Here is a 24,857-nt window from a genome sequence, read left to right as displayed (position 1 = left end):
AGTGTTATGCTAAGTGAAATAAGTCAGGCAGAGAAAGACAGATACCATATGTTTTCACTCTTATGTGGATCCTGAGAAATTTAACAGAAGACCATGGGGGAGGGGAAGGAAGAAAAAAAAAAGAGAGGGAGGGAGCCAAACCATAAGAGTCTTAAAAACTGAGAACAAACTAAGGGTTGATGGAGGGTGGGAGGGAGGGGAGGGTGGGTGATGGGCATTGAGGAGGGCACCTGTTGGGATGAACACTGGGTGTTGTATGGAAACCAATTTGACAATAAATTTCATATTAAAAAATAAAGATTGCTTCCCTACCCTCCTCCGCCCTGCTAAGAGTCTTCTCTGTGCCCATCTTGCAAGGATCTACAGTTGAAGACCCTATAAAGCAGCTCTGGGGTCAGAGAAATAGATCCGTTGGGTGCCTCTAGACTGCCCCCGAGAATTGACTGGAAGCATGGACTCACCTAGGAGACTGAGAATGCCCCTGGATTTGCATGTTCAGGAATTTATCAGTGAGCCCAGATATGGGGAGATTCACAATCAACCAACTGTACCTTGTAACTGATCCTCAGAGGCCCAGCATTTGTGCTAGAAAGAATTGCAAGTTCTAGAATTCCTCATTTGTTAGCCTTTAACGTGTCCGATCTAGAAAAAAATAGAACACTCATCAAAAATCCACTGTCTTTCAGTCTGGGGACAGAGCATGTTCACTTGCTTGCCGTGTGACATGCAACTTTAACAAAGTGCCCCCTTGTTGAAGGTGTCAATTTGAGAACAGAATCATCGACCTCCTGAGTAGCAGAGCTGGGAGACGCAGAGATCTCATTTTCTGGCAGGGACGGCTGACCCCTGGACAGGGGAAAGGACCGGCCCAGGGTCACACAGCCCAAGCAGCAGGTTTGGGCTAGACCCCAGGTCTTCCTCTACTGTCTTCCCCACTGTCTTCCCCACTAGCACAAGGGCTAGTCCATGCAGCATTTCCCAGAGAAAATTCCCAGGCTCCTGATCCCTATGAAGGCAAACAGGCAGACTCTCTTCTTCCTGTCCCCTTTCTCCAGTTGTGTTTTCCTCCTTTGCTTATTGGCGACTGTCGTGTGGCATTCTCTTCTCTGAGCTCTCTCTTTTTCCTCCCTACAGTTCTGAGCCAAGAAGAGCACTCAAGGTAGGGCGACAAGCCGAATGGGAAGGTGCTGCCCAGAGGCCACCCCACTGCCGCTCCAAGGGTGTGCACTCCCACCCTCCCTGACTGGGCTGGAGGCAGGCTGCCCCACGCAACATGTCCAAAGCCTTGGAGACGCCAGTGAGCATCTTCTGGGCCTGGACCGAGGAGAGAGGGACGGTGCCAGGAGGCAGAAAGGCGGTGGTGCACTTTCACCCAGCAGTAGTTTTCGATTCCTGCTGAACACACCTGGTGAACACACCTGGATTTGGATCCCGCCTCTCTTGTGTTCTAGCCCATGACGAGGAGGACTTACCCTCTCTGTACTGTTTCCTCATCTGTAAAATGGGAACAATATTCTTTAGTACCCATCCCACAGCATTGTGTGGATAAATTACACGCAGTGACATGTGTCAGGGAAACGGGTCTGGCCATAGCAGGGACTCAGGCAATGACTGGTAGCTCTATTCCTCCCGTGCCTGGAAGCTTGTTGTATTCTCCCAGAAACTTGTTGTATTCTCCCAGGCATTCGGGAAGAAGGCACAAGAGCAGCAGTGGGAAACGTCTCAGCAGAACGCAGGAGGAAGGCAGGGGGTGAGAGCCTGGACAGGGAGGTGACGCCTGCTTTGTATTCACCACTTGGCCCACCATCCTCAGCCTTTGCAGCACTGACTCCCAGCAGTGCCTGAGGCAGCACTGTTACTCTGACTTCCAGATGAGGGGATGAGGCACTTGTGCTGGGGCTCAGCGGTGGAGGCAGGGTTTATATCCAGGCAGCACGGCCCCAGAGTCCACCCCCTGACCACCAGGCAACGCCGGCACTCGGCAACGCCTGCATCTTTGATGTGTTGTGATTAAACTTGAGCCGGAGAGGTCAGACAAGCCTATGCACGCTCAGCCAGACTACTGATCCCAACCCTTGAAAGACGGACTAGAGTTTTGGCGTCCGGGTGGATTGCAGCGGGGACAGAGCATAGGGAATGTCTAGGCAGTAAGTACAGTGCTTGGACTTGGCTTTCGAATCCGAATCCGACAGCCCTGGGCTCAGTCACACCCTGTCTAGTACAGCTGTGTGACCTCAGGCAACGGGCTTGTCCTTTTCAGAGCCTCTGAGACTTTCAGGACCACTGGAGGGATTGAATGGGATGGTGTGCTCAGTGCGGGGTGGAGGCAGGGGGTGATGATGGTGCAGGGAGCCCACACAGCCTCTGTGTTCCTAAGTCTACCAAATCTCCGGACACCAAAACGGAAGAATATTGCGGGCAGCGAGAGCAGCCCTGGAGAATTCTGATGCTCACAGGAGGTTGGTCCTCATGCTGCAAACATGCAGATTCACACCGAGCTCACTGCCCCTCCACATAAGGATAAGGAAATGGGGGTCATGGAGAAGAAGCAGGTGGACACTTGTGCAAAACAGCAGCTGGCACCCCCTGAGAAAAGGGAGCCCAGAGTTTGCTGTAGGACAGACACAGTTGGAGTGTAAGAGGAAGTACAGGCTGGGAGTTGGAACTACCTGGGTCCAGGCCAGGCAGAGAGAGCAGAAGCAAACTCAGCCTGAGTACACACAGCCTTGCACCCTGGACACAGTGGGGGCGGGGGGGGGGTGCGAAAGCAGGCGTGTCTGGGGTTAGAGACCCCACGGAGAGCCAGAGAGCCCAGCTGAGTGGTGACAGGCCAAGGGATGCAGTCAGCCTGGGGCTTTGATTTCCAGCTAAGGAGCCCTGGGAGTGTGTGGCCCTCCCACTGTGTCAACCATCTAGGGAGAAGGCAGTAGAGCCTGGGTATGAATTGGAGCTTCTGGGCTGGGAAGGATCTTGGCCAGAATGCAGGCCCACCCAGGGAGGGTCAGGATGGCCTGTGAGCTGTGCACAAGTGACACATCCCTGATAATGAGGTGCCAAGGGCATCACAGGCGTGATGCTCTTAATTTCCAGATAAATCAGGGCCTATCCAAAGTCATGCCCGCAATAGTGTCTCTCACATTCACCTACAGCCCAGCACATTGCTAGAGTGGGAGCAAAAGGGGTTGAGTTTCAGCTAGTGAATGTCCTGGAATTGGTAGGTATAGCTGTGAGCGTGTGCTGTCCATTGCTTCTGTAATGTCCATCCCAGCAGAATGAAGGTTGAGAGCCAGTGCTGTGTCTGCTCCTTTCTGAGGCTCAGACTCCTGCTTGAACCTCCCCAGCGTTTGGCCAGCTTCTCCTCGAATGCCGCAGCAGCATGATCATATTCTGTCACTGGACAGCTTGCAAAAGGAAAACTCTAGGCTCAGAGATGTGCATCACAGCATTATTCATAATCAAAAACAAACCAAAAACACTCAGGACTCAAATAAAAAATAACAGAGGGATTATAACTATGTTATAATAAATTCACCCAACAGAATAGTCATCAGACATTAAGAATGATCATTGGGAAGTTTATGTAGCAACATAGAAAAGTACAGTAGACCCTTGAACAACACGGATTTGAATTGCATGGGTCCACTTACAGGCAGATTTTTTCTGATAAATACAGTATAGTAATGTAAATGTATTTTCTCTAGCTTACTTTATTGTAAGAATACGGTATATAATACACATGGCATATGAAATAGGTGCTCTTTATGTTATCAGTAAGACTTTGGTCAACAGCAGGTTATTAGCAGTTAAATTTGGAGGGAGTCAAAAGTTATACACAGATTTTTAACTGTGCAGGGGGGTTGGTGCCCAAACCCCAGTGTTGTTGAAGGGTCAACTGCATATTTACAAAGTGACTTAAATAAAAATTTTCCACCCAAAATTGTTCAGTATGATTGCAAATATATAACAGCAACATATGTTTATTTTTTTTTATTTTTTATTTTTTTTAATTTTTTTTTTCAACGTTTTTTATTTATTTTGGGGACAGAGAGAGACAGAGCATGAACGGGGGAGGGGCAGAGAGAGAGGGAGACACAGAATCGGAAACAGGCTCCAGGCTCCGAGCCATCAGCCCAGAGCCTGACGCGGGGCTCGAACTCACGGACCGCGAGATCGTGACCTGGCTGAAGTCGGACGCTTAACCAACTGCGCCACCCAGGCGCCCCAACATATGTTTATTTTTAAAACAAACACTACTTGGATGTTTGTTTTGGTCTCTGTACTTTTTTTTTTTTAATTTTTTTAATCTTTATTTTTGAGAGAGAGAGAGACAAAGTGCGAGCGGGGGAGGAACAGAGAGAGGGAGACACAGAATCCAAAGCAGGCTCCAGGCTCTGAGCTGTCAGCACAGAGCCTGATGCAGGGCTCGAACCCACTAACCGTGAGATCATGACCTGAGCTGAAGTCGGGTGCTTAACTGACTGAGCCACCCAGGCGCCCCTGGTCTCTGTACTTAATGTTATGAGACGTGTTACCTCACATAGTCTCCCAGCTGCCTAGTGGAATAGTTAGTATTTGCCCCTTTTACAGATGACAAAACAGAGGGTCACAGTTGTTCAGTGAAGCCTCGCATCCAGGAAGTCAGAGCCAAGACGTGAACTCCAGACTTGATGCTCTCTCTACTGTATCATGTGAGATCAAGACTAGAGAAGGGGACTGTCTGTAATACTACTTCTTGAAGACTTTCTTTTCTGTTGTCATTAGAAATTTCTAAAGGAAGGAAGTGTTGGCACCAACAGCTCATGCGGAGGGTGAGGATCAGGGAGATGGCAATTCATCAGATGTTTTGCTCTCTTCTCCAGGATGACATAGAAGCATATCGGACCCAGAACCGCTTCCTAAACTCCGAGATCCACCAAGTCACAAAGATCTGGAGAAGGGTGGCTGAGAAGGAGAGGGCCCTCCTGATGAAGGTAAGAGGCAGAGTCCGTCTACATGCCCAGTCACCCTTCAGTCCCTTACCTTCTCCGCCCTGTATCGCTCTGTCCTTATCACCTGCCTGCCCTGCCTCTGGACTGTGCCATTTAAAAACTGCCTTTCTGCCTCAGGCATCTGTGCTCTGATTGCTGCTTCTGATCACAGAAGTACAGAGGAAGGGACAGGCGGCCATTGTTGTACCTCCCCTCCGGGCTAGAGTAACTGCCAGAGGATTCAAAGGGCTGCCCCACTTCATTTTTCTCTTTTCCCCTTTTGGGAGCTAGAGCTTGAAGACTAGACATTCAAACACAACTGCATAGATGAGGAAATTAGAAAGTGGCCATGCATACCCAGGGAAAGACTCAGAAAAGAGATGACCTCTCTTGGCCCAGAGACAGCCTATAACAGCCAAAAAACAAAAACAATTTTTTCTTAAATTGGGAGACTCTGATTCCACTACTACCACATTATTAGATTCAGATGTCTAGTTTTCAACATAATAATCACAAGGCGTACAAAGATATGTAAAAGTATGGCCCATTCAAAGGAAAAACATAAATTAGTAGAAACTGCCCCTGACAAAGACCTGATGCTAGATAATACTAGACAAAGATTTTAAAACAGTTGTCTTAAAGATGTTCAGAGAACGAAAAGAAGATGTAGAGAGTCAAGAAAGCAATGTATGAAGAAAAAAGAAATATCAATAAAGAGATAGAAAACCTACAAAGAAATCAAGAAGAAATTCTGGAATTGAAAAGAACAATACCCAAAATGAAAAATCCACTAGAGGGATTCAGAGGTAGATTCAAGCAGGCAGAAGGAATCAGTGGACTTGAAAATAGGATAGTGAAAATTATTAAGTCTGAGAAACAGAAAGAAAAAAAGATGGAAGAAAAGTGAACAGAGCCTAAGTGATGTGTGAGACACCATTAAGCAGACCAACATACCCATTATAGCAGGGGAGTCCCAGAAGGAGAGAGAGAGAGAGAGAGGGGCAGAGAGAATATGTGAATAAAGGCTGAAAATTTCCCAAATTTGATGAAAGACATGAATAAAAATGTCCAAGAAGCTCAACAAACATCAAGTAAAATAAATTCCAAGAGATCTACACTGAGACACATTACTATCAATCTTTTGAATGCCAAATACAAAGCAACTGCTTGCAAGCAGAAAGAGAAGTAACTCATCACATACAAGGAATCCTCAAGAAGATTATGAGCAGATTTCTCATCAGAAACCTTGGAGGCCAAAATGCTAAAAACAAAGACAAACAAAAAGCAAAGCAAAAGAATTTATATCTGGCAAAACCTTCTTCCAAAAATGAGGGAGAAATTCAGAGAAATTCAGAGAAACGAAAGTTGAGAAACTTCATTCCCACTAGATCTGCCCACAAGAAGTGCTTGCACAGTCCTGCGGGGTGCAATGGAGGTACACTAGGCAGTAACTCAGAGGTGTTTGAAGGTATACAAATCTCAGTAGAGGTAAATACATGGGCAATTATAAAACCTAGTATTATGGTAAAAATGGTTTATAATTCCACTTTTGTTTTCTATATGATTTAAGAGACTAATACATTTTTTTAATGATTAATCTAAAAGCTAGTATTATTACAACTTTGGTTTATAACTCCACATTTTGTTTTCTACCTAATTTTGCATTTAAAAGAATCATTACATTATGTTTTGGGGCTCACGATGTATAAAGATGTAATTTGGTGACATCAAGAACCAAAAGGGTAGGGATGGAACTATAAAGGAACAGAGTTTCTGCATGTTATTGAAGTTAAGCTGATATAAATTCAAATTAGAATGTTATAACTTTAGAATTTTAAATTAATCCCCATGGTAACCATAAAGAAAGAAGCTATAGAATATACACAAAAGGAAACAGAACAGGAATTTAAACATTTCACCACAAAAAACACAGTAATGCAGGAAACAAGGGACAAAAATGGTATAAGTCAGCAAATAAATAGCAAAAGGACAGACATCCCTTATCAATAATTACTTTAAATGTAAATGGGTTAAACTCTCCAATTAAAAGAGTTTGACAAAATGGATTAAAAAAAAATGATCCAACTATATGCTGTGTACAGGAGACTCGCTTTATATTCAGAGACACAAATAGATTGAAAATGAAAGGTTGGAAAAAGATATTCCATGAAATAATAACCAACAGAGAGCAGGGTGGCTTTGCTAATATCAGACTGGAGTGACTTTAAAGTTTTTAAAGTTACAAGAGACCAAGAAAGACATTATATGTTAATAAAAGGTTCAAGACAGAAGATACAGCAATTATAAACATTTATATACTTGATAACAGACCAGCAAACTATAGGAACCAAAAATGACAGAACTGAAGGGAGAAATAGATAATTCTACAATAATAGTTGTAAACTTTAGTACCCCACTCTCGGTAATGGGTAAAATAACCAGACAGATGATAAGTAAGGAACTAGTGGCCTTGAACAACACAATACACCAACTAGATCTAACAGGTATAACACAGAACACTCTACCCAGCAACAACAGCACATGCATTCTCCTCATTTTCCAGGACAAACCATATGTTAGGCCACAAATTATATCTCAGTAGATTTAAGGAGACAGGTATCTTCTCCAACTAGAATGGATGAAGCTAGAAACCAAAAACAGAAGTCAAACTGGAAAATTCACAAACTTGTAGAAATTAAGCAACATACTTTGAAACAATGAATCAAAGAAGAAATTACAAGGGAAATTCGAAAATACTTAAAGGCAAATGAAAAAGAAGACATGTCAAAACTTACGGGACACAGCAAAAGCCATGCTGAGGAAGAAATTTTTTTTTATGTTTATTTTTGACAGCAAGAGAGACAGAGCATGAGCAGGGAGGGGCAGAGAGAGAGTGAGACAGAATCCAAAGCAGACTCCAGGCTCTGAGCTGAGGAGGGAATTTATAGCTATAAACACTTTCTTTAAAAAACAAGAAAGATCTCAAATCAACAGCCTAACTTTACAACTTGAGGAACTAGAAGAACTAAACCCAAGCTGGCTGATAGAAGAAAATAATAAAGATTAGAGCAGAAATAAATGAAATAGATAACAGAAAAGTAATAGAGAAAATCAATGAAACCAAAAGTGATTTTTTTGAAAAGATGAACAAAATCGACAAACCTTGGGCTAAGTGAACTAAGGAAAAAAAGAAAATTCAAAATCAGAAATGAAAGTGGGAACATTACTACTGATTTTACAGAAATAAAAAGGATTATAAGAGTACTATGAACAGGGGCGCCTGGGTGGCTCGGTTGGTTAAGCATGTGACTTCAGCTCAGGTCATGATTTCACAGCTTGTAAGTTTGAGCCCCGCGCTGGGCTCTGTGCTGACAGCTCAGAGCTTGGAGCCTGCTTCGGATTCTGTGTCTTCCTCTCAGCCCCTCCCCCACTCATGCTCTCATGCTCGCGCTCTCTCTGTCTCTCTCTCTCTCTCTCTCTCTCTCTCTCTCAAAAATAAACATTAAAAAATTTTTTTAATAAAAAAATAAAAATAAATTTTTAAAAAAGTACTATGAACAGTTGTATACCAACAAATTGAATCACCAAATGAAATGGACAAATCCCTGGAAACATAAAGCCTACCAAGACTAAATCATGAAGAAATAGAAAACCTGAATGGCCTGTATAACTAGTAAGGAGATTGAGTTAGCAATCAGAAATCTCTCAACAAAGAAAAGCCCTGGACCTGATGGCTTTACTGACGGATTCTAATGAACATTTAAAGAAGAACTGACAAAAGGCCTTCTAAGACTTTTCAAAGAGGGTGTGTGCAGACTAGTGAGGATCAAACACAATCAAGATGCAGTTGGGCACGCAGGATTCTTTGGGGCCCAAAGGAGGAAAGAAAGTCAGGGAGGACTTCCTGGTGGAGGTGCCTTCTTGAGCTGAGTCCTAAAAGTGAGTTGGTGTTATCCAGACAAACAGTGGAGAAAGGCCTTTCAAGAAAAGAGACAGCATGGTCAAGACCTATGGATTGAGAGGAAGGGGGAAGGTGAGAAAGGAGACGTGAGGCTGAAGGGGGGAAATGTTGGGACGTTCTCTGAGGAAACTGGCAGTTGTAGAAGGGTTTTGAGTGGGGCAGTCGGGGGTGGGGGTGGGGGGTGGTGCTCAATCAGATTTATGTTTTGAGAAAGCCAGGGGCTCATTGGGCTTACAGAGGTGGGCTGGAGAGCAGGAGATTCGGGGGTCTCAGAAGTGCCTGAGAAGACTACTGGGAGGGGACTCGGGAAGCAGTCTTGCAGGCAGAGGGACATGGAAGTGGGAGCCGCCTGGGTTGGGGAGGAGGGCCGGCTCACCCGATGGCCTGGAGTTGGTGCTTAGCCAACGTTTGGAGATGGTAATCTGGGTAGAGGTGCAGCAGATGGGCACCCTTGGCCAGGAAGCTCCCACTCTGCCACCCCAGGATGAAACAGGAGCCAGGCTGGCCCAGAGGTCACAGCAATACTATGAGGTCGATTTTTCCTGTCCAGCTTACAAAGAAGGAAAATGGGCCTAGGAAAGTGACGAGACTTGTTCAGAACACTCAGTTTGTGTAAATAGAAATACAAAAGTTCAAGACGGGCAGGGAGGGGCAGGGAGCGTGCAGGAAGGCCACCGATGGGAGAGAATGATGCGTAGCAGGAATGGAAGGAGCCAGTGTTGTGGCAGCAGGAGGCCCAAGGGCAGTGTCCGGAGCCTCATGGCCATCTCCTGGGTGCTGCTCAGTAATACCACCTGCAGAGAACTGCTCTAGGCTAGGTGCCCTGAGAGGGACTTTACACACATCAGCTCATGTAATCCTCACCAGAATCCATATGATTTCCATTGGTTAAATGAACAAGCTAGGGCACAGAGCAGTTAAGTAACTTGCCGTAGCTCACCCAGCCAGCAGTGGCCGAACCAGGATGGGACTGCAGGCTATGCAAGAACCTGCACTGCCCCTGTCCACCTTTCCTCTCTTTCTTCTGAATCCAGCCCAGCCCTGGGCCTGGCTCTCTTGCCTGAAGCCTTCACTGCCTTGCTATAAACCCTTGGGTTTGGGGCCCATCTCCTTTCCCTTATACGATGGGCTGGGGGGTGGGGAGGGGATGCAAGATGAGATGGGAGAAGAGCTTTGCTGCCTGTAGCTGCTCAGGCCTCTAGGGTGGCCCAAGCCCAACCAGGTGGCCTGACAGCCCCACCCCTCCCTCCACAGTGTGCCTACCTCCAAGCCAAGAACTGCCAGGTAGAGAGCAAGTACCTGGCGGGGCTGCGGAGGCTGCAGGAGACCATGGGGGGCGAGGCGAATGACTGCTCAGAGCTGCTGAGGCAGCTCATCCGGGAGGCACTGCAGTGGGAGGCCAGGGAGGCCTCGGCAGAAGGCGTGGAGCTGAGCCCTATCAGGTGAGCCCCTCAGGCAGCAAGGGAAGGTCTTGGTCTGCCTGACCTGGGGAGCCCCAGCTGCTCTGCTGCTGGTTCCTGCTGACCGTGTACGAGCACTGTGCATCCCTTACTTTCTCGTATCTTCAGGTATTGAGCATGTGGTTGCAATGAGCCCCCTCTTACGGCTGAGGTGGCGTCACTTACACTTACACCTCAGCTGTAAGACGAGGTGGCGTAAGCTCAGAGGAGGCAGCCCCTTCCCCAAGGCCATGCAGCATACTAGTGCAGCTGACCTGGGTCTGCCTCTGAAGCTCTGTTTTCTCCACTTCTCCAGGCTCCCAGAGATACTTGTCAGAGAGGGGAGGAGGAGAGACAAGCCAGCTGCCTTCCCCAAGCAAAGCCCTTGCTGAGCCCAGTGGACATGGGCAGTTAAATATAACAAAAGGGGCTGTGGCTGGGGTCCAAAGGCCCCCGAGGCTGGGAGGCTCGGTGGAAGGAGCCCAGGCTTTGGAGCCACCCCTGGCCGTGTCACCATGTGACCTTGGACAAGTCACTTTACCTTTCTGGGCCACATATACAGCCTCCATCAGATGTGGGCTAAGATTGCTGCTTTGCAGGATCAGTAGGACCAAATGAGACCGCACATGCAGAGCACACAGGGCAAATAAATGTTAGATCAATGAAAAGCTATGTGGAATGGATCCCCAGCTCACCCATCTTGCTTGTCAGTGATGCTGTCTGTTCCCCATCCATCCTTGGGCTTACTGTCTTGTGGGAGTGGGATTCTATATCAGCAGTGCAGGACTCCTTGAGCCTAAGGCCTCATGGGGTAAGAAGAGGGTTCTTTATATCTGCACAGAATCCACTTACTATGCACTTACCATGTCCCAGACACTGTCTAGGCCCCCAGCATTTTACAACAGGGGATGTCAATGTCAATGGGTCTCCATGGGGCAGAGCAGGAATCCTACCCCTGGTACAGATGAGCAAACTGAAGTTCGGAGAACTGAAGTCACCTGCCCAAAGCTGCATGGCTAACCCGCAGTGAAGCCCCGGCAAGAACCTTGCCTGGGGTCCAGCCCCTGCCCACTGCCCCTTCTCCGGGGAAGGACTCTGCAAGGTGTTGCTAATGTGCATTTTTGCTGACAGCGAGTATGACGAGTATGGCTTCCTGACGGTGCCCAACTACGAGATAGAAGACCTGAAGCTGCTGGCCAAGATCCAGGCACTAGAGGTGCACTCCCACCACCTGCTGGCCCATGAGGCTGTGGAGCGGCCTCTTCGGGAGCGTTGGGCTGCCCTGGGTGATCTCACGCCCTCGGTCGAGCTCAAGCAGCTGCTGCGGGCAGGTGTGCCCCGAGAGCACCGGCCGCGTGTCTGGAGGTGGCTGGTCCACCTCCGCGTCCAGCACCTGTGGAGCCCCGGCCGCTACCAGGAGCTGCTGAGCCGGGATCAGGTTCACGAGCACCCTGCAGCCCGCCAAATTGAGCTGGACCTGAACCGCACCTTCCCCAACAACAAGCACTTCACCTGCCCCGCCTCCAGCTACCCCGACAAGCTACGCCGGGTGCTGCTGGCCTTCTCCTGGCAAAACCCCACCATCGGCTACTGCCAGGGCCTCAACAGGTGAGTGTCATGGCTCTAGTGAGGGCACAGCCCTTGTTCTCTAGAGCACCTCTCTGTCTCTTTGGAGTCTCCCAGGAACATGGAGAGGGGAGCCCAGGAGGCTTGATTCCCACTGTACAGATGAGGACAATATGGACATGTTCAAGATGGGGACAAGGACAGGTTCAAGACCGCGGTAGCTCCTCATGCCGTGCTCTCTGCTTTGATCTGTGCTCAGGGTGGGGCCACCCATGTAGGAAGCATCGGGAATGGTCTCCTGGGATTTTGTAGTGTGCACAGCTCAGCTCACACATTGCAGAACTGTGGATCAAGGCTCATTTGCTTCAGACAAAATCCATTCAGAGGAACCCAAGAGAAAGAGAATTTGTAAATGTTACAGGGAAGCTCCTAACAACCAGGAAAAGAAAAGAGAGGACGAGACCCCATGGTCATTAGAAACCGCGGCATCTCCTGTCTCTAGCAGGGCCACAGCACCACACAACCCCAGGGGTGCCAATCGCGCCATAGTCCATGGGGCCAGGTCCCGACACTGTGCAGCACCACACCCTACTCTTCTGCAGCCTTTATGGGGCCTCACAGTCTCTGGACTCTCTTGCTTTCAGCAGACCAGCCTCGGTCCATCATTCTTTGGACATTTAAGGCCCATTGAGGCTGTTCTGTTCAGAACGGAGAACTCAGCCCCTGAGTCTGGAGCTTTGTCAGCAAGTCATCCCACTTGTCGATACCCTCTTGCCGCAGGCCTAAATTCCCAAAGGAAAGAATGCAGCCGGGCCAGCCTGGAGTTGGTTCTGCTTCTGGTGCAACAGCAGGAGATAAGGGATTGGGGGTGGAGGGGGGGTGGTGACTGGTAGGGCTGCCCCCTTCAGGACTGTGGAGGACTCTCATGGATGCCCTTAGCTATCCTGATAGAGGTTATGTAATCTCAGATATTTCCCAAAGCAAGTTTTGACTCTATTTATTTTTAAAGTTTTTTTTTAAGGTTTATTTTTGAGAGACAGAGAGAGAGAGAGAGAGAGAGAGAAAGAGAGAGAGTGAGTGGGGGAGGGGCACAGAGAGGGGGACAGAGGATTCGAAGCGGGCTCTGCACTGACAGCAGAGAGTCCAATGTGGGGCTGGCACTCACGAACTGTGAGATCACGACCTGAGCCAAAGTCAAAAGCTCAATGGACGGAGCCACACAGGCACCCCTTTGACTCAATTTAATTTAAACATGCATGCACTCGAGCAAAATTTACATAAGACCTTCTGGTGTTTTTTTCAAAATAGGTGGTGTGTGACATTTCTTTAACACAGAATAAACATTCACAGCGTCCCTACTCAAATTTGAATGGTTCCTAAGGGTAGATATTTTTGATACTTGATTTCCAGCCTAAATTGGGTGAAATTGAGCATATATACATGTTCAGTTACTGGGAATTCAGAGTTAAACCACAGCACAGCTAATCTGCGCTGAAGGGGCGGGGGAAATCCTATAGTGGGAAGGATCTTGAGATAAACCTAGAAGGAAAGAAACTGTTCCCTGTGTGGATAGAGGCAGCACAAAGGCTGTGGAAGGGTATGTAGGAATAACAGACGGAGAAGGAGGTGACACCCAAGAATATTTCTTTAATTCTTTCTCTGAATACTTTTTTTCTTACTGATAATTAGTGTTTAGGCACACATCCATATTATTGCTTAAAATCGAAAGTTATTTGTAATGGGAAGAGCCCCTTCATACGTGGAGAGCGCGGCCCTTAAACCCCACCTTGCAGGCCCCTTTCACTCGTCTGACTGCCACCATCTAGTGGCAACTGATAGAACTGCATGCATGGTGTCAAAAGAGGACACACCCTGCTTCTATGCAACAAATCAACCTGTTTAGAGGGTGACAGGTATCATGGTAATAATACACTGCAGATTTAGGGCAAAAACGTTAAAGCTATTTCCCTTTAGAACATAAATGGAGTGCTTTAAAAGTAGCTGTTTCCCACATCACCATGCTACTTCCTTTGCAGACCCACTTGAGCCTGAAGGCCTTAAGTCGGAGTCTGGTTGTAGCCCTGAGCACTTGGTGGGCCCTAATTGGTACCAACAGCCTCTCATTACTGATCTTTTTAATGTGTAGAGAGATCTAAGCTGGTGCCAGCAGCCAGCTCCTGGACTGAGCATGTCCTGAGGCTCCAGTGGAATGGGGTAGGGTGGAGAGAACACCAGCCTGGGACTTTGGGAGCCACTCTACCACCAGCTGACTGTGTGACCCTGAGCAAGTCATTTCTCCTTTCCAGGACTCAGGTCTTCCCATCTCTGCAATAAGTTTATCTAGACCCAGGATGACCAGTAGGAAGCATCTGTCTAGAGCCTTCTCTGGTGAGAGTTTCTGAGGCAGCCTCCAGAGTCAGTGGGAAAGAGAACAATGATGAATTAGTTATGTCTGCCCTGGGCATAGACAAAGGGAATGGTGTCATGATTGATTAGTTATGTCTGCTCTGGGCATAGACTAAAGAGTGGTGGCCCGTGTTTCACACGTTTGCTATCCCTGAACTAAATGACCTCAGAAGGCACCCCTTCCCCAGCTCTGAGAGGGCAGAGCTTCCTATTTCCAAAAAGACCTTTGACTCTTCTCTTCATCCACTCAGCTTAGACTCAGGAGAATTTGTACAGATGGTTTAGCCAGAGCGAAAAGAAATTCCTTCCCAATCTATTGGGGAGAGAAAAGGGGTTTCTTTTTTCTTTTGAGAATTGGCCTTATTTCTCTAAACAATATGAACCTCAGAAGAGGTTGGAGGTCATGAATCCAATCTTGTAAGAGCTCAGAGAAGGATAAATAGCTAGACAATGAAATGTGTTTTTTAAGCCCGTCAAGTGTGTGAGGCTTCATGATACTGTAAGGTGGCATCTCCCTAAGGGTGTTCAGTGGGTGCACTGTACAAAAGGGGCTCTACAGCCCCAATGGACAGTCCTGGGCTAGGGTCACATGGGGTTTTGTCACTGCAGAATTTCTAAGAGGCTTTTACTAAGATGTTGTATATCACTGGCCTCTAAAAAGGGGCTAGAGTATGCAGCATTTCCCAAACATCTTTGAATTTGGGACCTTGTGTTCACCTAGCATCTTGAGAGACCATTGCATCTTGGAAAATGTATTCCTGGATTGGCCCTGGGTGAGACCTGCCAGGAAGGATGGGAGAGGTAGAGAAAACAATACTTCTTCCAGGCTGACATCCCTGCTCAGCACTGTGGACTTTTTCCTTTCTTCCCATGATCTCATTAGAGCTTCATGGTAACTTTAGGGGAAGGGGAAGCAAATGAGAGAAAGAATTTTGTGTAATGAGCACCTGCTATATGCCAGACGGTTAGCAAGACACTGTAATTCTGTCTTCTTGCTCAAAATGCCTCACAGCCCTAGGAGGTAGAGATTGTTAATCCCACTTTACAGATGATCAAAGTAAGGCTCAGAGAGGTTAGCACACTTGCCAAGGTCTCAAAGCCTGTGGATATTAAGATAAGGATAACTAACATTCATAAAGTGCTCCACTACATGTCAGGTGCTATGCTGGGCATTCATCTCTTGTTAATGTCATTCACCCTCATAATAGTCCTGTGATTATTATGAAGAGGTTGAGGCTCAAAGAGGTTTAGGAACTTGCTTCCAGCAAGGAAGCAGCAGGTGCAGAATCACACCTAGGCAACAGGACTCCAGAGCCCCTCCCTAGAGACTCAGATCTCCCCATTGCTCTGGAAATCCCTGTGTAGTCCCCAAAAGCAAGTTCCTCTCACCCCAGGTGCCAGAACACTAGACTGGTTAGGGTTAGACACGACAACCCCCTGGGATCCGGGAAGCGACCTCTGCCACCCTCTGCCTGGCTGTGACTTCTGCACATCACCCTAAGCCTCCTTTCTTCCCCTTCCAGGCTAGCGGCCATTGCTCTGCTGGTTCTGGAGGAAGAGGAGTGTGCCTTCTGGTGCCTGGTGGCCATTGTGGAGACCATCATGCCAGCTGACTACTACAGCAAGACACTCACATCATCCCAGGTGAGCAGAGCAGGGGCAGATGGGACTTGGAGGCCACACAGGTTGGTGCTCCTTGAGTGGTTCCTTCAAGCCAGTGAATCAGAAAAATCAGGAACCTCTCAGGCCTCCATTTCTCCCTCTGTACAGGGGCCAGTAACCCCTCCCTGGGACTCCTGGGAGGCTCTGGTGAGGTGATGGCCCTTTAGAGTTGTTGGGGCCCTGCCCACGGGACAGACTTGTTATTCCAGTGGTGACACGATGTCACTAGGAATGGTTGGTCTGTTTCTTTCTTTCTTTCTTTCTTTCTTTCTTTCTTTCTTTCTTTCCTTCCTTCCTTCCTTCCTTCCTTCCTTCCTTCCTTCCTTCTTGAAGTCCCCTTCAAGCTCTCTGCTTTGCCATCCCTGGCATATTGCTTTCAGCCCCCTGCTCATGGTCACAAGATGGCTGTACCCTCGTGGTCACAAGACAGCCGCACCACCTCTGGCACTGAAGCCATGGTCCAGCTCTGGAAGAAGCAGAGGGTAGAAGGCAAGGGCTGTCTCCCCTACAAACAGCTCCCGCCCAGCAGTTGCTGGTTATACCTTATTGGTCAGAACTCTATCACAAGGCACCACTTGCCACAAGACAGGCTGGGAAATGTTCCATATTTTATTTTCATGTTTTAACACCTCCGAAATCAAGGTGTGTTGTGTAACCAGTGTGCTGTGGTGGGGTTGTTGGAAGGTTTCTCTCTCTCTCTCTCTCTCTCTCTCTCTCTCTCTCTGTATAGAAAATTTCAAATGCAAAAACCTCACTTTGCTCCACTGTCTCATGAAATGTAAAAGTTAAAAAAAAAAAAAAAGAAAGAAAATTTTGAATGTACAAAAAATAGAGAAAATAGTATATGAACCTCCATGTATCTATGACCTAGTTTGAATAATTATCAACACAGGCACCCACGTGCTGTTCCGTCTCTACTCCCACCCATCCCCGGTGAGACAAATCCCAGACGTCACATCCGTTGATCTAGGAGTCCTTCAGGTTCAGTGGCTCCTTAGGCTCAGTGAGTTACCCGAGGTCTGGAGCTGGACGCACCGAGCACCTTGCGTGTCAGACCCCAAATGGATGTAGCGTTGAGGCCAATACAAGCCTGAACTGCTTGGCCTCAGGTTCAGGAGGGCTTCAGGTTCACTGGCCAAGAACGTAGCCCACAGAGACCTCCGCGTCAAAGCCCAGCGCTCCAGCTCGGAAGACTGCCTGCCTGTGCTGGGAGCAGCAGAGCGGTGTGCCGCGTGCCTGTCTCCTGGCCACGGAGGGCTCCGGCTCGTCCAGGCACTCGTGCCCCCGGGCCGGTGGGGGGCGACTCCACGACTGTGTGTGGACTGGCTCTCTAGGGAGGGCGGCGGCCCCTTCCCTAGGGTGGCGGCCAACGAGCCCTGTCTCCCGGCTCCCAGGTGGACCAGCGGGTGCTCCAGGACCTACTTTCAGAGAAGCTGCCCAGGCTGATGGCTCACCTGGCGCAGCACCGCGTGGATCTCTCCTTCATCACCTTCAACTGGTTCCTCGTGGTCTTTGCAGACAGTCTCATCAGCAACATCCTTCTCCGGGTCTGGGACGCCTTCCTGTATGAGGGCATCAAGGTGGGGCGCTGCCAGGGGTGAGCAGGACAGTCCCGAGCAAGGCCCTCTTGGGCTCAGTTCCGCCCCTGGAGAATGGGAAGACGGTGCTCCCCTGTCAGGGCTGTTGAGGACCCCTCGTGGGAGCATGGCTTTGTAAACTAAAGTGTTTTGCACACGTGAGGAGAAGAGAAGTTGGGGGGATTTCCTTTCCCTAGGGAGGAGGCACGACCATGATCCGGGAGGCCCATCCCTATTCCATCCACTGCCCATCCAGTCATGTGGGTCCCCCCTTCTCTCCCCCCCCCCATATTTGGGTGTGGTCCCAGCTTTGCCCCTCGCCTTTCTAGGAGACCCTAGGCAGGCCCTCCCCACACCCCACCCCAGTGTCCCCATGGTGGTTGATGACATACCACACCGCAGATTACAGAGCACCTTTGGATCTGTTAGTCCAGTCAATTCCTGCTGATGCCCCATGTAGAGACAGTATCACCCCCCTTAGGTCCAACAGGGTAGCAGCTCACCCAGGGTCCCGGGACAAGTCAGGACAGAGCCAGAACTCCGTCCCCATCTCCGGATTCCAAGCTTTGCTCTCTCCCCTTGGGGTCCCCAGTCTGCCCACCCCCTTTGGCCTCCTTGCACACATGTTGCCTCCAGGCTTTCAACCCTGAAGCCTGTCCTGGGAGCCCCACACTGTCTGGGTGTGTGGGTTCTCCTCCCCCTGGGGATTACCTGCCTGGCCCCCCCCCCCCCTCCCCCACCTGAGCCCCCCGCTTTGCCCCCAGGTGGTATTCCGCTATGCCTTGGCCATTTTCAAGTACAACGAGGAGGAGATCCTGAGGCTGCACGATGGCCTAGAGATCTACCAGTACCTGCGCTTCTTCACCAAGACCATTTGCAACAGCCAGTGAGAACCCTTTTCTGCCCCCACCCCTGCCGGTCCAGCAGTCCTCCCACCCTCACATGCCCCCAGGACACGTAGCAGAGGGTATGCTGGTGTTTGCTGAGTGCCGATTCGTTAGGGCTGCTGATGCTCCGTTACGGCTTAGAAAACTTTAGGGACGTTCCACTGCCTCAGTGGTCTGTCTGCCCCTTAACATGGCATTCAAAGCCTCCATGCAATTTCATTTCCTTCCCACCTTTTCCTGCCCCTAATACTTGCCATGCCCTACAATCCTGCCAAACAGAATTATTTGAGTTCCTAGGACAACAGCCACCTCTGGGCTTTTTGGTCTTGCAGTTTCTTCTGCTTAGACGGCCTTCCTGCCACCTGCACCACCACCACATTTGCCTGGCCAACTTCTACTCATTCTTCAAAACTCAGCTCACATGTCACCTCTTCCAAGAAGCCTTCCTTGACCAACCTTTCCTTACTGGGTTAGAGCTCCCATAGTCCTAAGCTTTCTCCTGCCCCAGTACACATCACTCTGGGTGGAAGTTGGCTTCTTATTCACTGTTTCCTTCTGGGAAGGTGAGCTCCCTGCAGGCGGGGGCCAGGGCCTCAGCCACGTGGACAGAATGAATGCCAGGGTGCCTGGGAAGGCCGGGTGAGTGTAGGCCCAGTGGGGCGCTGGGCTCTGGGCTGACTGTGCTCTCCCCCGCAGGAAGCTGATGAACATCGCCTTCAACGACATGAACCCTTTTCCTATGAAACAGCTGCGGCAGCTGCGGACAGCCCACCGGGAGCGGCTGGAGCCTGAGCTGCGTGAGCTGGAGCGGCTGAAGGCCGAGTACTTGGAGACTCGGAACTCACAAGCCCCAGTGGTGCCGGAGGACTGCGCCAGTGAGGACGAGGTGGAGGGCGAGGCCTGACTTGGCCACCTGCCCTCCCCAAAGCCCTTTTTCCCTCTTGGCTGACAGGCCCCCAGGAGGATGGATGGCCATGGCGTGGTGGTCCAGCCCGTGAGCCCCATCACCACGTTGTGCTGGGCAAGTCCCTTCCCCTCTCTGGGCTTCTGTCTCGCCATCAGAACATCGTCTGCTGGGAAGCCTTTGGTTGCGTCATCCCCTCATGAGCACATACCCAGGGATGCCAGCCCTTTCTCGCTTCTTCCACAGAGCACTTTAGCACATAGACGAGCAAGAATGCTGTCTTCTAGGGTAACCTTGAACATTCCTTAAATTTTGTCTATATAAAACAATATAAACATTAGAATTAATTGACAAGCTTTGGAAGCTTAATGATTCCCAGTAACCAACTTCCTGAGTGGGCCCAGGTCTCCAGGGTGTCCCATCACTAGGGCCTACCCGGTGTGGGACATCCGTGGATTCTGTTTCCTTGGATGTCTCTGCAGGGCCAGCCCCCCTCCTGGGTCCCTGAGGAGCTAGGGTCCTATGCATGCAGGGTGTGTCTTCCTGGGTGACAGTGCCTCCCCAGTGTTGGTTAGGCTTCTGTCCCAGGCCCAGCTCCCATCTACCAAGGCCTTTTTCCTGAGCCCTGCACCTGTGGTCTCCTCTCCATTCACAGCCCGTTTTGAGGGAAGAGGTTCCCAGGGAAAACCCCTGCCTGTACCAAAAGGAACTTGGTGTGGGTGTTGGGCAGAGAACCCTGGGTCAGGCACCCAACGGCTGGCTTCCCTCTACCAACTTCACAGGCCCAGGCAAGAAGAGTCACCTCTTCTCTGAAAAATGGGTGGCTGGAGGGTGAGGAAGAGGTGTTGAGAGGGACATAGCTATAGCCTGTCACCAAGTCAGAGCTGTCTCTTCTGGCACCCACTGCATGCAGGAACTCAGTTTCAGTTCTTCTGGGTTCTTCCGGGCCCTTCCTCAGCAGTCTGCCACCTCCCCCATTCCCCTCTAGGCAGGGAGTCAAGGCTGTATAAGTGATTTGGGCAGCCCATTTCTCAACAAACCCTTCACTGTGTCAGTACAGGCTCAAGCTGGGCAGTCTCTGGCAGGAAGGAGTGGGGGTGGGGGGGCGGGTGTGTGATTCTCCAGCAGGAAACTTCCAGCTCTGATCAGAGGTTCCTGTCACTGAGGACCAGGAACCGGCCTGCTCACCCACAAGTGTGAACTTAGAGGGACTGGTGCACCAGGCACCCAGTTCACCCACACCGTGTACACAACTCTGGGGAAGAGGCACTCAGAGTTCTTTCCTCCCACATGACATGGGCTACTAGCCGACCCCAGGGCCCCGGGTTTCCCATTAACACTCCACATAGTGTCTTGATAACCTTCCTCATTTTTGCTGAACTTTTACCTCTGCTGAGATCCTTTCACCACCAAAGGGCATCTGTGAGGCGTGATGGTGGCCGGCGGGGGTCCTAGCTGCACCCCCAACAGGCTGGGTGCTGTACCCTTTAAGGGCTATCACTGGGGAGACAAGGGGTCTAGCCTCTCAGAGCTCCCAGGAGATGAGCTGGTTCCTGGCAAGAGGAAAGCACCACCAGCAGCAGGGAGTTGCCTTTTTATAGAAAAACTACCCAGAGGGCTTCAAAAAGGCCCAAGGCTCCAGGAAAGGCCCAGCTGGTCCTTCAGCTCCAGCCCTGAAATTCAAATTCCCTCCCAGCCAGGGAGGGGGTGGGGTGGGGGGGTGATCAATCCCTGATCAGACAGGGGCTGTCTGATAAATGGCACACCCCTCTCCCTTCTTCCCTTCCTATCTCTCCCCTGCTTCCTCTGCCTCTTTGCTCTCCCTCCCCTCTTCTCCCTCCTCCCTCCTCTTTCCCCTCCTCCTTCTGCCTGTTCTCACCCTTCTTCCTTTGTCCCCTCTTCTCCCTTCCTCCTCTCCCCTCCCCACCCCCAGGCAGAGAAGCTCTGCTCAGAGCTGGGCACCATACCTTGCCCCTCCTGGGCTGGGGGAAGGCAGGTGCTTTGCCATTGACCCAGCACTGTAACCTCTGGTTTACACCACAGAATCACCTAAGCAGCTTTTAAAGAATATTGGTGCCAGGCCGACACAGAGCCTTTTGTGGGGCCTGGGCATTCTGATACACCAGGAGGGTTGGAGATCACAGGACCGAGTCTGCTCCGGCCTCCTCCAGCCCTAAAATGAGATGCTGGAGCCAGGAATGAGAACTGCCTGTCCTGGAGCATTGCTCACCCCAGGCCAAACTCGGTTTAGGAATGAGGAGATGAAGCCTCAGAGGAGTTAACTAACTTGCCCAAAGTCACACAGCTGCTAAGTGTTAAGTCATGCTCAAGCCTTAGAGGTGCTAACTGTAAGACTAGGGAGGGTTAGTTCCAGCTCACCTCAATGTCCCTGGAGCCTAGAACACAGAAGGATTCAAAGGAAAGAGCCGGCCCAGCCTATAGCTCCCTGAGTGATGTAGGGCCCTGTGGGATAGCTCCAGGCAAAGGAAGATGGAAGGAAGAACCGTCCACCTGACAGGGAGGCTCTAACAGGGACTGGTGGAGATGGGTGTGTGTGTGTGGGGGGGGGGGTGACACCTCAAGAAGGGCTGTGGCTGCTGCTGCTGTCTTCCCTCCCTCCCCCTTCTTCCTAAAGAGCATTTGGGGCCCACCCCTGGTGTCAGATTCCTGGCCTCGCACCACAGCTGTCGCCCCCCCATCCCCAGGGGCTGCTGCCTTCTAGGGCTGGAGGATCTGATCCCTCACAGCCCCACCTTCCTACCCCAGGGGATGGGACCTCTCCACTCAAAGCAGACACTAGGCCCCAAGCATTGTGTAGAGGAGGGGACAGGAGTTACTCAGGGAACCTCCCTGGAGCAATATTGCCAAGAATAAAGGGTCTCCTCAAAGGAGAAGGAAGGGCCTGGAGGGCTGTTTGGAAGACTCCCCCCACCTCCACCCCAAAGTGGGGGATGTACACTGACTTCTGCAGAACACCTGCACTCAGGGCTACTATCCCCCACACTTGGAACCTCACCTCTCAGGCACTGCTCTTTGTTCCTTCATTCTTTTTTCTTTTTTTTTTTTTTTTTAAAGAAAAAGGTTCGTTTGGTTGGTTTTGTTTTGTTTAGAGAGAGAGTGAGTGCCAGCACAAGCAAGGGAGGGATAGAGAGAGGGGTAGGGAAAGAATCCCAAGCAGTTTTTCCCTCCATGCTGCCATCGCAGAACCCCGACGCAGGGCTCGAACTCAAAAACGGTGAGATCATGACCCAAGCAGAAATCAAGAGTCAGACAACCAACTGAATCACCCAGGTGCCCCTGTTCCCTCATTCTTATTTCAATCTCCCAGGGCATGAGCCATATTGCCCAGAAAGCTCCAGGCAGGGCAGGTAGATGAAGAATTTGCCACCCTTCCTCACATATAGTCTGGTCCTTTACAAGGCATTTACCCAACACAGTAGATTAAACAAAGCTGGCCATGCTGACATATAGGGAAGGAAGGGGGCATTGGTCTCCTGGCTATCCCAATCAACAATAAGGCCCAATGTAAGGTGCTGGCAGATGGGCCCAACTTTGAAGCCAAACCTACTGTGTGGTTTTCTAACTAGGGGCCCCTGGGCAGGCTACCCTTGCTCTGGCCTCAGTTTCCCCATGTGTGCAATTCAGAAGATGATCAAGGGTTAGCCTTCCTCAAATGGACCAGCGCTGGGGGAGGGAAGGAGCAGGAGAATGAGGACACCACCACCACCACCACCCCCTCCCCCTGCCCCACACACACACAGGTGCACACACATGCAGCATCCCCAGAAAGGATCCCAGGTTGTGTCTGTTGCAGAGGCTTCCAATGACTTCCTATCAGTCCATATGCCCATGGCCCCCAGGGGTCGCTGTCAAACCAGCCTTTCCCAAACAGTCCCAGCCACCCATCATCATGGCACAGGATGGAGAAATGCAGGCACAAGGCTGGGAGGGCTCATCCACAGGGCATCTGGGGAGGTGTGTCGGTGATGAACGTGGAAAGAAGGATGTGTCGGTTTAGACAGGGGGAGATGATACAGGAAGAGAATTCCTAGCAGAGGGGACCATGTGAGCAAAGACACAGAGGTATGTGTGGGGGAGATGGGGGGAATGCAGGTGAGATGAATTAGGACATTCAGATGCCTTAGCCTTGGAGAGGCTGTGGTGCCCACAACCAGGAGTAATTAAAGATAAAGGCAATATTGAGCCATAAGGAACTCCTACAACATTCTGGTTTCTCCATATGCTTTTCTGAAACATCAAATATCTTGACTCTCTTGCTGATACCTGAAGCACGCATTCCGCTGGACTACTGAATAGTCCAGCTCTGAGAAGCCTGGGTCAGGGCCACAGGGGGGTTGGCTTTGAAGGCCACACTGCAGGGGTGGGGGGGGGGTGGGGAGGGGACTCTGGATGGGACAGTGGCCCAGTGAACTGAATAAGTTGCAGGCTTTGGCCCTGGCTATTCTTGCCAAGGATATATCCCCGAGCCCCGACTTACTTAGCCACTCTAAGTCTCAATCTTCTTACGTGTAAAATGGGGGTAATCATAGCGGCTAAATACAAGGGTTACTAGGATTAAATGAAATAATATATGTAAAGTACACAGTATTCTGTCGTTCACTCAAAAATTGAGCAGGGTACTGTTCTAGGTGCTCCGGGTTACACGACTGAACAAAACAAAGAGCTCTTCTCAAGAGGGCTGCTGTGGTGAAGTGGCTATGAGCTTGGACTTGGGAGCCGTGCTGCCTGGGGCTGAATTAATAGCTGCGTGATCTTAAGCGAGGTGCTTAATCTGTGCCTCAACTTTCTTATTTGTAAAATTGGTAATAGTGTAACCTCATAGGCTTGTATGACGGTGAGGTGAGGTAATTCATTTACGGTGCCTAGCACAGTGCCTGTCTCAGTAAGTGTTAGGTGGTAGTATTATTAAAAGGAGGGGCCTCACCATCTCCCATTGCCTAGTGTGCTCAGAACCCGAGAGCCAGCGGGCCTGGGCGGCAGCGCCCCCTCCTGGCTTCCGCGAGAACGGAGTCCTCCCGTTACAGAACCTCCCTCCCTGCTTGCTCTTTGCGTCCCCGCCGAAAGGGAAGCCTCAAGAATTTCTCTACCAGCCGGGGTCTACCAAGCGCCACCCCCGGGGGGGGGGGGGGCTCTGTGCGCTCACTTTGCCGGCCGGTAAATTAAGTCGTCTCATCTAATTCTCAAACAGCACTCGAAGGCAGGAACAGTTACTGTTTCCATTTCACCTAGGGGGAAACGGAGGCTCGGGAGGTCGAGTCCCCTGCCCCGTGCCGTGAAGCGAGGGAGCGGTGGGTCCGCCGGGCCCCAGCCTCCGCCTGGTCGCCGGGCAGCCCGCCCCAATCTCTGCGGCGTGTGCGCGCCTGTTCTGTGCGCGTGCGCGCGCCCCAAGACCAGCCCCGCGGGCCAGGAGCGCGGTCCGGAGGGTGGGGAAGGAGGGGTGCGCCCGGACCCGGGGCGCACGGGCGGG

The 24,857-nt window shown here is 50.3% G+C and overlaps 1 protein-coding gene across 3 annotated transcripts in view; it reads left to right on the top strand.

Moving 5' to 3' along the window:
* Nucleotides 1-20,457, top strand: part of TBC1D2 (TBC1 domain family member 2) — a 56,787-nt gene extending 36,330 nt beyond the window's left edge. The window contains exons 7-13 of one of the 3 annotated variants that reach the window (XM_049627138.1): nt 4,860-4,970; nt 10,183-10,370; nt 11,499-11,975; nt 15,863-15,983; nt 17,396-17,581; nt 18,343-18,464; nt 19,162-20,457. In XM_049627138.1, the coding sequence (XP_049483095.1) occupies nt 4,860-4,970; nt 10,183-10,370; nt 11,499-11,975; nt 15,863-15,983; nt 17,396-17,581; nt 18,343-18,464; nt 19,162-19,369 (1,413 nt within the window). In that variant the 3' untranslated portion in view covers nt 19,370-20,457. The remainder of the gene's footprint in view (nt 1-4,859; nt 4,971-10,182; nt 10,371-11,498; nt 11,976-15,862; nt 15,984-17,395; nt 17,582-18,342; nt 18,465-19,161) is intronic. The other 2 variants (XM_049627154.1, XM_049627146.1) reach the window with 2 other exon arrangements.
* The last annotated feature ends 4,400 nt before the right edge of the window (nt 20,458-24,857 follow it).

This window comes from Panthera uncia, chromosome D4 (assembly GCF_023721935.1).
Source record: "Panthera uncia isolate 11264 chromosome D4, Puncia_PCG_1.0, whole genome shotgun sequence".
NCBI classification, from domain to species: domain Eukaryota; kingdom Metazoa; phylum Chordata; class Mammalia; order Carnivora; family Felidae; genus Panthera; species Panthera uncia.
Note: the sequence above shows the minus strand (reverse complement) of the source record. Positions and strands in the feature narration are given on the sequence as shown.